Source organism: Agelaius phoeniceus, chromosome 1 (assembly GCF_051311805.1).
Source record: "Agelaius phoeniceus isolate bAgePho1 chromosome 1, bAgePho1.hap1, whole genome shotgun sequence".
Taxonomy (NCBI): Eukaryota; Metazoa; Chordata; class Aves; order Passeriformes; family Icteridae; genus Agelaius; species Agelaius phoeniceus.
In genome coordinates this window covers 127,482,007-127,493,303 of record NC_135265.1, presented here as the reverse complement: position 1 = coordinate 127,493,303, position 11,297 = coordinate 127,482,007, and the positions used below count along the sequence as shown (strand labels likewise).

The following is an 11,297-nucleotide window of genomic DNA, read 5'->3' as shown; positions in this document are numbered from 1 at the left end:
CCTTGAAGTGTTTCTCTCTGTCCTTATCTCGCTCATGAAACTGGTGTTAATTTTTTTTCCCTCTCCGCTGCTCAGCTGTGGCCGGGGAGGGTGAAAGAGCGACTCCCGTGGGTGCCTGGCGATGGGCCGGTGTCAAACCACGCACAGGGAAACTGATGGGTCACCCTTGACGGTTCATGCCTGTCACCAGGACCCCGGGGGCAAGACAAACACTGGCAGTTCTCATGATGAACCCAAACCACACCGGGCACCTCTGCGCCCGGCGTGTGTTTAAGGTGTACAATCTCATCCCGAGCGAACTGGTCCCGGACAGTTTATAAGGACTGTAACACAGGAAATTAACCTGCAGCCCTTAGTGCCGCCTGCAGTTTGGCCTCTGAGGTTTTAACACTGGTGCCCGCGGGCGGGACAGGAACGGCGCGCCGCGGACTGGGGGTCACGCGTAGCCCTGTCACCGCGCTCCCGACAGGAGACAGACTAACAGAGCCCAAGGCAAGGCCCGGTGAGACGGGCGCTGGCTGAAGCTCCGGCCCTTTGAGGGGTCCGCTCCAGCGGGACGAGGCTCGCTCTGGTCGCCGCGACGGTGACGGAGGGGATGGAAGGAGCCCCGTGCGGCCCCGGCCGTGCTGCGCGGGCGCTGCGGGAGCCAGGCAGCCGCGCACTATTGCCGGGCTCTGCTGCGCCGGGCCGGCCCCGCTCCCGCCCTCCCGCCAATGACGGCCGAGGCCGTCACCGCGCTGCGTCACGGCGCGGCCGCCAAGATGGCGAAGGTGTCGGAGATGTACGACGTGACTTGGGAAGGTAACGCCGCGCAGCCGGCGGTCCCCGCCCGGGGCAGGGGCTGTGCCCGGCCCGACCGGCCCCCGGCCGTGGGGAGAGGACGGCGCTCCCGGAGCGCGGCGGGCTCGGGCCGGCGCCGGGCGGCCGTACCCAGGCCTGGGGAACAGCAGCGAGGGGCGGCGGTTCTGGCGGCCGCCCGGCTCCTCGGGCTGTGGGCAGCCGGGCCGCAAAAGCGGCGACCTGTGCTCGGCCCTTTGGTGCCCGCAGGTCCCGGACGGTGCCGCGCACCTGGCCTGGAATGTCCCGCGCTGCCCCGTGCGCGGCGGGCCAGCCTCCCCTCGCCTCCGCTCCGCGGGGACCGGCCCCGCGTCTCCAGGGCGCGGTGGGGCCGCTGCGTCGCCGCTTGCCGGCCTTCTCCCCCTCGGTACAGCGCTTGCCAGCAAAAACGGTCTCTTGGCAGGGTCAGCAGTTCGCGTCATAGTTCATCTTTTGGTGAACTAAAAATTTCCTGATACTCTCGTAAAGCTCGTTCATAAGCATTTATAGGGCAACTTCAAGAAGGTCTGAAGTGACACAAGTTTTTGAGAATCCCACCCTCCGGGTCTTTACAGCTTTCGTGTCTGTTCGATCAAAGTGGTGATTTATTTTTCATATAGCAGTACTGTCTGAGCTTTATTTGACATTCTCAGTGGTTATTTTTCCATAACCGGTATTAACATGTGAGCTCAAGACAACACTCAAGCCCTATCAAGAATCCTCAATCTCCTATCAAGAATAAATGAATGGTTTATAGTAACAGTTTTGGCCATAAAGGGGGAACCTTTTGCTTATGTACTATGCGCTGCAAACATTATAGCGTAGAGAAGATAATGCAAAGAGAAGTTGTGTGATCTTGGATTTTCACTTATGTACTGCCAATCTGTGAAGAAATAGTTGAGTAGTAGAATAATTCCCCAACCATGAATTAATGCTTAATTTGATTTTGTAGCTAACAGGAGGAACATTGGGAAAACTTTGATTAACCATTCTTTTATATCTCTTGAATGAACGTATAGTACTTGTGAAGCTCAGCTTGGGTGGAGATCACATAGATCATTACTGGTATTACTGTGCCCTAAACCACCTTGTGTTGAAAAATTTTCCAGTTTTTATTATTCTTGAGCAGATGTTGTTACAAAATGCAGAGACTTAGTTGTTTGGGAGTTTTTTGTGGGGGTTTTTTGTGTTTGTTTTCTCCAGTTGTTCTTGGGTATCAATGACAGAAAAGAGCAATGAGGTTTTTCACAGGGTGGGTAACACACATGGGGACATTTCTCTGTACATTTAGCCCTAGATTGTTTTGGCCCAGAGTATTGCAGAGTGTATGCTTATACTCTAACATGAAGGCCAGGTGTAGGATATTCAAGTGTGCTGCTGGCCTTGGCTAATTCAAACTGAGCTGAGCTTCCTGCTCTTAGAAATAACCTTCACATTTTGTTTTCAAGAATTCTGATTGACAGTTGTGGCATTGTGATAGGTGTAGAGTTTTGTATATGGGTGGGGTTGAATGAGAAATTTCAGTGGACCAGCTTATGAGTTTTATCATTTCAACTTCTCAGTCTCTTTAAGTATTCATCCAGATGAAAGGCTGGTGTGTGTTGGTACAAGGGACTGTCTCCACTTTGGAAGCATGCATTTGAAAAATTCAGTTTTTTTTTTTCTCTATTGCAAGATATGAAAAGTAAAGTCAAGAAGGAGGCCTGCAACAGATCATGCAAGGACTCTTCTTAAAAAAGATAGCTTTTCTCTTTTCTCTGTGTGAGCTTAAACAGATCCTGGTGCAAGGTAGCTTTTCATAGGTGAGGTGATCCAGCAGTGTTGTGACCTAGTTCCTAGCAAAGTACTTGAACACAGTTCTAGGAATTTTATGTAGCTCATTTTGAATCTCTTTAAAATGCCTAATTTATGTGAAACTAGGTGTATGGCTCATAGGTCCTTTATATACCCAGGCTTTTCTAAACAAGACATTTTATACTTATATATTGCTTAAAGATGAATCTGCGATTCAAGGTTAGGAAAGAATAACATGTAACAAATGAAATAGTTTGTACCTTGCTTTGCTTTTCACTCAGGTTTTTTGAGACAGAGGTAGGAGTTAAATTTTTTTAGGTACCTGCATGGCACAGGTGGTTAGGAAAGATAACTGAAAATAACTGTGTTTTCCAGTGTGGGAGCTGTGGTTTTTATTTTTTATTTCTTTACTTTGTTGCTGTATCTCAAGCTTTAAAGTGTGTTTGGAAATCTGTGTAGCAGGAAAACATCTTCTTTAACTTTATGGTCTTGATCAATGGACTTAGATGATCCAATACCACAGAGTGCTGTGGTATTGCAAGAGAAGCTTATATGTTGTTATGTAACATATATTTTACAGTAAAGCTGACTTACTTGACAGAAAGATGGTATGTTGCTCCTTTCTTTTTTTTTTTTTAATACTGGTTTTAACTATTCTAGAGAAAATGGCATATTTCCTGCTTCCTTCATAAATAAAAGAATTAGAAACTATGTGGAGTGGCAGGAAACCAAAAACTGGGTGTAGCCATGGAGTGTGATGTAGTATGTTTGCACATCACTTGGTACCTGGTGATGTGTAGCCTCTTACTAGGACTTTCTTAAGCTATGTAGAACTTCGTAGAATAAATATTTACCATATTTTCAGTGATACATTAAAGATTAATTTGTCCCATGAATGGAAATATTTAAAAAAGCAAACACCTGTGTAACTTCATTTTAGCAGCAGGTTTTGGAGCACACAAGTGTAAAATTAGCACAATCTGCAAACAGGCAGCAGTTCAAGAACTATTAAAATAACAATTGACTTTCACAGAAAATGCATCTGACATATTGTCAGAATTGGACAGAATGAGCCAGATTTTCTTTTCTTAACCTTGCACAGCAGCATAATGGTGTTAAACACATCACATGCTGCTAAAGGGAAGCAGTGCCTTTCAGCTGTCACTTCTGAGCTTTTTGGGGATCTTTGAGTGCTGTCGCAGCAATTCTTGTTTCAGTCAATAACTCTCTTAAGTGGTTATCAAAATGAAAAAGAGAAAGGAATGGCATATTCTTTAAACTAACTTTCTTTTGATATAAATTGAAAAAGTGAAGAAGTATTTTTTTTAGATTTTTATTAGCTCTGAATGCCCCTTGCCTAAGTTCTCTGTAGCATTAAATTAGTACTGATGTTTTCTGTATTAAAAATTGCACTCCTTCAATAGTGGCACTTTAAAAGTTTTCATTACCATGTTAATTTGAGACTTTTTTCAAGGAACTCTTTGTCATTTTTGAAAATATCATAAAATGCTTTATAAGATGAAGTTTACCAGTGTGTGTATTTCTTGCAAATATGTGTATCTGGGAACATGTTATATCCAAAAAGAGAAAATTCCAAATGAATTTAAAAACTGAGCACTTCTGTTTTTAATGTTAGGTGGCAAACTTTCTTTCTGTGACTTAGAAAATTAATTCATACTGAGTTTGTATGGCAAGTCTCTAGGAAATAGGGAACAGCCTAGCATTTCATCTCTGGAATAATCTATGCACAATTAACTGTTTCTGATGTGGTTTTGTTGTGTTTTGTGCTGTCTTTGCTTTCTTTTAGCTATTCCTAATTTTCAGTTGTAATCAAAAGGTCAGATCAGTTTACTCTGGGTTTTATATATGGATTTTTGGGATTACAGCAGGCAAAGGTGAGATGCTGGTTTTTTTTTTTTTAATTGAAGCCCTTTTGAAAGCAGAGTTGCCAGGATTAGAGGCAGCATCTGCAGCACCCAGCGTGATGCCTGTGCCTCTGCCTGCACCTGCCAGATGAGAGTGCACAGAGGTGGGCTGTGGGTGAAGATTTGGTGTGTGTAACAGAGATGTCAATATACAAATGAGCTCTAGAAATATAATGGCTCTGGGCTCCCTGAGTGACTGCTGTGGTAGCAGCAATATACCAAGGTGACATTCTGGAGTTGGCAGTTTCTGCCTGCCCCAAAGTGATGATTTCCTTCATTTCATCAGGTGCTTTTAGATATCAAGGACTTGAAAACTGATCCCATTCATCAGGGAAAGTGTAGGTACTTATAGGAGGATTATTTCATATCTGGTTGCTCAGGCCATATGAGCTGACACCTTACTGGACACAAAAGTGAAACACAGGTTGTGTCCCTTGGCTTGCGTGGTTTTGGGCAAAAGCCAGCATTGTCCCGAGTGCATCCCTTCCCTAGACCTTGTAACATTTTGATTTACATGTGCCATGGGTGCCAATTTAGAAAACCCCAAATCTAAAACAAATCTATCAATTGCTCAGCACCAGCCTATTGGTGAGAGGAGAAGTTGTAATTAAAACATGGACGTTTCTTTACCTTACTTGTTTTTTTCTTCTAAAATCTGTAATTGTGTCTCCCGAGCCTTGTATTATGTTTCCGAGACTCAAGTTATTATTGTCTGGCTCTTTTGATAGATTTCTTAGTAAAAAATTCATTGTTTGACAACATTGTAAAAAGACTTGTATAATTTTACTGCACTTCTTAGTGTTTTCTTTCTTCTACCTTTTACATAAAATTCAGTATTTTTAAAATCAATAAATATTTCATTCATCAGCTGATGTTCTATTCTTTGTCCTAGAAGTTTTTTTTTTCCATTGCTGTAAATGTTGGACTTGTGTGATGAATGGTAGGTGTACCTTCTGTTAATACATAATTCTGACACTATTCCATTTGGAATCACACTGGAATGAAGGCATTGATAATTTCCAAGTAAATGAGTGGGTGGAAATCAGACAGCTTATTTATTTTTAGGCGTTTAGCTTGTCAGCTTTTGTGAATGTTTGTGTTCACTCACATTCTTGCCGTCTAACGTTGAATTTCCAGGGACCATCATATGTCTAGAACCATTCAACTTAGCCCATGCATATGAAATGTAACCCTGTGGTGGTTTTGGTTGAATTTCAAAACACAAAATGTAGCACAATAACAGTCTTATGAGCGATCTGAGATCACTTCAGGTAGATGGAACAACTTTTAGTGCTTAATTTTTAACTGTCATTTACATTAACTCTGTGTTTTGAAGTGCAAGAAAAACTGACAGTGTTTAGATCTATTGCTGTATTTGCTTTTCCAGATGTTGTAAAGTTTTAGAAAAATACTAGCAACAGTTATCCTGGTACCCTCTTATTAGTAAAACCACTATCCAGTAATGAAAACTATTTTCCTTAAGTTTTCTCAAAATTTCTTCTTGTGTATAGAACAGCTATACTTATATAAATGTATGTGCATATAAAATCACATTCTTAGCAATTTCCTGGTCTAGAGGATAAATAAAGCTCAGGCAAGGTAGTGTTCTCTACCTGACTTAATGAATCTGTCTGCTCTCTTGGAGATCTTAAATGTACTCTTGGAACAAAAATCTTAATAATAAAATAAACTGTCATTTCTACCTTGCCTAGGTAAGGCAGTGATATTTTTCATTACTTTGGACACTTTCCTGGTGTAGAAGGCCTTCACATCCATGTGTACTTTTACTGAAGCTCCTTTCTCTAGGAATGTGTAGATGCCTTTCAGAGGGGAAGTTCTAATGTTTTTTCTAGAATTTCAAGTGAAAATTTACCCACCTGTAGCAGAAATGCAATTTTAGTGTTGTCTGTAAATGTGTGAAACTAATCAGAAATCTCTTGTAGCCTATCTTACCTAAAAACGGATAAACTTTATTATTTATTGGATAACTGGGTATACATTTTTTTTACTTCATGTGTTACTGTCCCTTCTGAGGGACTGCTAACTTAGAATTTGAATTGATAATGTTAGAGCATGAGCACAGTTTGGGTAATAAGGTTTCAGAGATCTGTTCTCTAGTAATTTTTTAATTTTAGTAGAAGTCACTTTCATAGCTCTGTTGCTCTTTAATCCCATTCTTCAGATGTGTGTCTTATCGATCATATGCACATTCAAATGCCATTACTATCTGAAAATCTCAAGTTATTTTTGCCCCTTTGCCCACAGATATGCGTGATAAAATGAGGAAATGGAGGGAAGAAAACTACCGAAACAGTGAACAGATAGTGGATGTTGGAGAAGAGTTAATTAATGAATATGCATCTAAACTTGGAGATGACAGTAAGTAAATAATTACTATTTTTAAAGTTTCCTTGTCTGATTTGATTTTCTTTTTTCAGTCTGTATTTTAGTTAAAGCCTTTATATGGTCTTCCAGTATGTGCTGATGTTGATGAAGTATATATTGCTTTCTTAGTCTAATAGGCTTCCAGAATTCCAAGAGCTTATTTCTTTCCCAAATGTGGGCTGCAGTGAAAACAGCCCTAAAAATTACATGATAGAACTGTTAGCTTGCTATATTAGTATTTAGGCTGCAGTGTGAAAACTTAATTTGAAACTATTACTAAGATACTATTCGCGTGATTTTCTGTTCTTCAACACTGTGACAGAAATTGAAGCAAGTCCTCACAGGGATCTGTCTGGAACATGGCAGTTAGGATGTTGGGAAAAATAGAGAATTAGAGCTTTTTTGCCTTTCAAGATGTCAGAAAGTACTTTGGCACTAAAAGCGCTAAATTGCTTAAATAAGTTGTTGATTAATTCCAGCAGTTTCTTAATTTGTTCGTGTTTCAGCCATGATTTGTGGGAGTAGAAGAGGAAAAATGTACAGACAGAATTAATTAATCCTGTTTACATGATAGGTGCTTCCTATTACCTTAAACAAACCCCAAACCAATTATCTGCATTTTTTGTCTCTTTGTGTCCAGTTTGGATAATTTATGAGCAGGTGATGATTGCTGCCCTGGACTGCAGTCGAGATGATTTGGCATTGGTAAGTTTTCAAGCTGACTTTTCTTTCACACTGTATGTATTCATCCTGGGTGTCTCTTCCAGATAGTTTTCTGGAAGTTACAGCATACTCTGAACTCCATAGCTTGGACTGGTAGAAAGAATACTTATCAAGAAATGCACAGCTATGAAGAAACTGCCACCCCCTACCTCCTCTGAAGCATAACTTTTGTTTAGACAGATCACATCTCTTCCAATAGCCATGAAAATATTTACAGCTATTCTGGTATGGGCTAAAGGTCAAGAATAATATTGAAGTTGCCATATTGTACAGAGAGTGTTTGTTTATTGAAAACCTCTCAAATTATATTGGTTTTCTGAATGTTTTGAGGTAAAATGACCCATCTTACATATATGTCATGTTGGCTACCCTGAAAGAAAGTCACATATTGGAGCAGGTCTTCAAGATTAATAAGGAGCTGTGCTGCATAGTGTGTAAGGAAAGGCTGGGAGAGCCGTATTCAATTTTAGGAAAGCCAAGAAGGGATTTCTGAATACTGATGGGAAGGAAGGTATAAAGGAGGTGGGCACATATTTTCATAGGTGTGCAACAAAAGACAAGTGTGAGACATAAGCTGTAACAAAGGCAATTCCACTTACATATTATGAAAAATTTAGTGAATTCTTTATGACAAGTGGCACATTGAAGCTGTGGAATCTCCTTTGGAAATGCTTAAAAATAGATTAGGATATGGCTCTGCACTCCCTTGGAAACTGGCTCTGTTTTCAGTGGGGATTTGGAGCAGGTGGCCTCCAAAAGTCCATTGCAATCCAGGTTGTTTGGTAGTTGTTGGTAAAAATATTGTTAATGGATATTTGAGTCAATTTGTATGCAAATTTATTTGAATAATATAAATAAGAATTGAGATAGAATTAACTTATTTTGAACTATAACCTGTTTGTTAAATTAAAAACAAAAAAAGCCATTGAAACAAACAAAACCACCCAGTCAGCTTAGCTGATCCTTGAAAGGCAAAATCAGGAAGAGGCAAAAGTTTGTGTTACAGGAAAATGTTAATAATCTTTTCACTGCTCTTTCACAAAACAGTCAGAAGAAAACAGAGCCTTACCTTGAGCCCTAAAAGCCATCAAGCTTGAACTTATTCTAAGTAAAAAGCCATTTTCAGTGCTCCAGGTCTTTCACTGCAACTACTCCTCCAGTGCCTTGTTCTCCATCAGATGACAAAATACCTCATAAAATCTTTGAGGTTTGTGTGATGTCATTTGGGTAAAACTTAATTCAAGGGGGGTGAAGATAAGCAAAACTAGACAGGGTTATCTGGCCATATATATATATATATTAAAATGGAATATGCTGGAAAATGCAGTACAAGACTTTGAACTTGCGAACCCACTGAACTTCCCTCTCTTTTGTCCCTCAGAAGAAAATACTGTTGTAGTATAGCTGTTTGTTCAAACAAAAACAAATAGACTTACTGTTTAAATAAATACATTTCTGTGTCCTGATTTATATGTAAAACAGATTTGGTCTTTATTTTCAGGGTCTTTTAAAGAAGACTTTCACAAAATTGTTGATGGAGCCAGTGTTGAAAAATTGGTTGTGAAACGTTCTTTGTTTTTACTAACCCTTGCAGGGAGTTTAAATTTCAGTGTCTGCCCTTTAAGGAATATTGCTTGAGATGAGAGAATGCAACATTTTGTATGCAGCTTGGAAATGAGATTAAAAGCATAGGTGGAAACTTAGAGGATTTTTTTAAAATTTTATTGATTTACAATAAATAAGTAGTTAATTCGAACAAGTTAACATCATCTGTGGCATTTTACTAGAGCTGTAGCTCCAAAGTAGACAAACAGCTTTGGCTCTTCTGGTTTTTTAGCAGTGAGAGTTTGACAGCTGGGGGAGGATAGGTATTGTCTACTCCAAATGAGAAGCTGAGGTAGTTTTCAGAGTAATTTCTCTGACTTTTGTCTTTTGTTCTTCTTTCCTTAATTATTACTTTGTCCTCTCTGTCCTGCACCAAAAACCCATGTGTAATGCATGCCGCTGCTGTGGCCAGCAAGTTGGTTCACACAGGTGGTTTAGTGCAATCACCTATTGTTGGCAGCACTTGCATTACCAGTGTTCTACCTGCTGAAGTCCAGGTTTGTATTTCTCTGCCTTTGTCTGCTGTTTCAAAAGTCAGAAAGCAAATGAAGTAATGTAACTGAGAGAATTCTGAGAGAGTATCACAAGTAGATTACTGACATGGTGCAAAACCAGTCCTCAATAAAATAAATTATTATGGTCATTACAAGTCCCAGTTTAAAAAGAGGACATTCAGTGCTGCTGAGTCCAGAACGTTTTGAAGATATAGCTGGTGTAGTTTATTCATGTGCTTTTGGTTTTATCAGTGTTACAGTGAGTTGTTCATGACTTTCCTGTCAACTTTCCTTACAACTTTTCCTGTCTTTTTATTGTGTCTCATAGTTTAATCTACAGTTTATTTTGGCCCCTGGACTGCTGCATTCGGTTGAGTAATGGTTGTGTAGTGAGATCTAACGTGAACAATTCTCATCTTGCATTACTTCTGCACTTGAGCACTACTTTCATATTATCAGTGAGGATTTTTTAGATGTAAAAGTCCCTCTACATATTGTGGACTTTAGTATGGTAAATGTTATATTTTTTTTTTATTTGTACTTTTTTTTGAGAAAAATAGTACATGTGTTTATAAAAATCACTATCCTTCAGGGTTCACTGATCACTAGACCACAGGATGGATTTATTGTATGCAAAAGTTCTTTTTAAAGTCTACAGGGTTGTCAGGGTTTTAAAAGCTGGAGTTTTATGTAAATTTTTCTGTCTCCTAAGAATGGTCAGAGATTAGTTCTGTCACCATGTAACATGCTGCTAAGTACACATAGATGACTACACATTATGACTAGAGCAACAGCAGTTCACCTAGACATCACTCAAAGTGCCAGTAAGCAATTTCTGTGCTAAACCCGAGCCTTTCTATGTGAAATTGCATTGTAAGAATCTTGGTCCTTTGCAAATTAAGTTGATTGTGATGAAAGTAGTCTGTTCTTGCTTGAGGCTAAGCATCATAACTTTTATCACTTGTTGCTTTTCTCTCTCCTATTTGTTAGCATCTGGGAGAGATGAGAATATTCCTCTTGTATGTGCTTTAGCAACCTGTTTCTCTACAAAAACAAAGAGGGATCCTACTGATTTCTACTGATTTGTACTTTGTCCTTTGACCAGTGGATTTGATGAGATGGAGCAGATTATGTAGATAGGCCTCTGCTAGAACCTTATGTCTGAAGAACAAGTTTCTAACTTGTGTTGCATAAATAACTGCCTGGAAGAGGATTCAGTATGAAGCTTTTAACGTGATGAACACTTCTGGTCTGTTCTGAAAGCCTGTGGACTGTCCTGCCTCCCACTGTCATGAGTCAGCTAGGAACTTCACAATGCTATTTAGCCACATCCATGATATGGTTATGAGTTAGCTTGCTGTGGGGAAGTTTGACTCAGTCCCTCTACCAAATGTCCTCTGCTAATCCAGAAAAATCTGCCTGGGATGAATTCTTTTTATCCAGGCCAGGTGTCTCATTGATTTCAGGAGTTAAAAATTATGCCTTGTCTGCCAGCAGTCTGTACCCAAGCCAGTGGCAAACATTTTCTTTGGATTTCAAAGTTTTATTTTAAAAA

General features: G+C 40.0%; 1 protein-coding gene across 1 annotated transcript in view; it reads left to right on the top strand.

The window, feature by feature from the left end:
- Nucleotides 1-647: 647 nt before the first annotated feature.
- Nucleotides 648-11,297, top strand: part of EMC2 (ER membrane protein complex subunit 2) — a 37,718-nt gene continuing 27,068 nt past the window's right edge. The window contains exons 1-3 of the mRNA XM_054644224.2: nt 648-801; nt 6,801-6,914; nt 7,561-7,625. Of these exons, the coding sequence (XP_054500199.1) occupies nt 714-801; nt 6,801-6,914; nt 7,561-7,625 (267 nt within the window). The 5' untranslated portion in view covers nt 648-713. The remainder of the gene's footprint in view (nt 802-6,800; nt 6,915-7,560; nt 7,626-11,297) is intronic.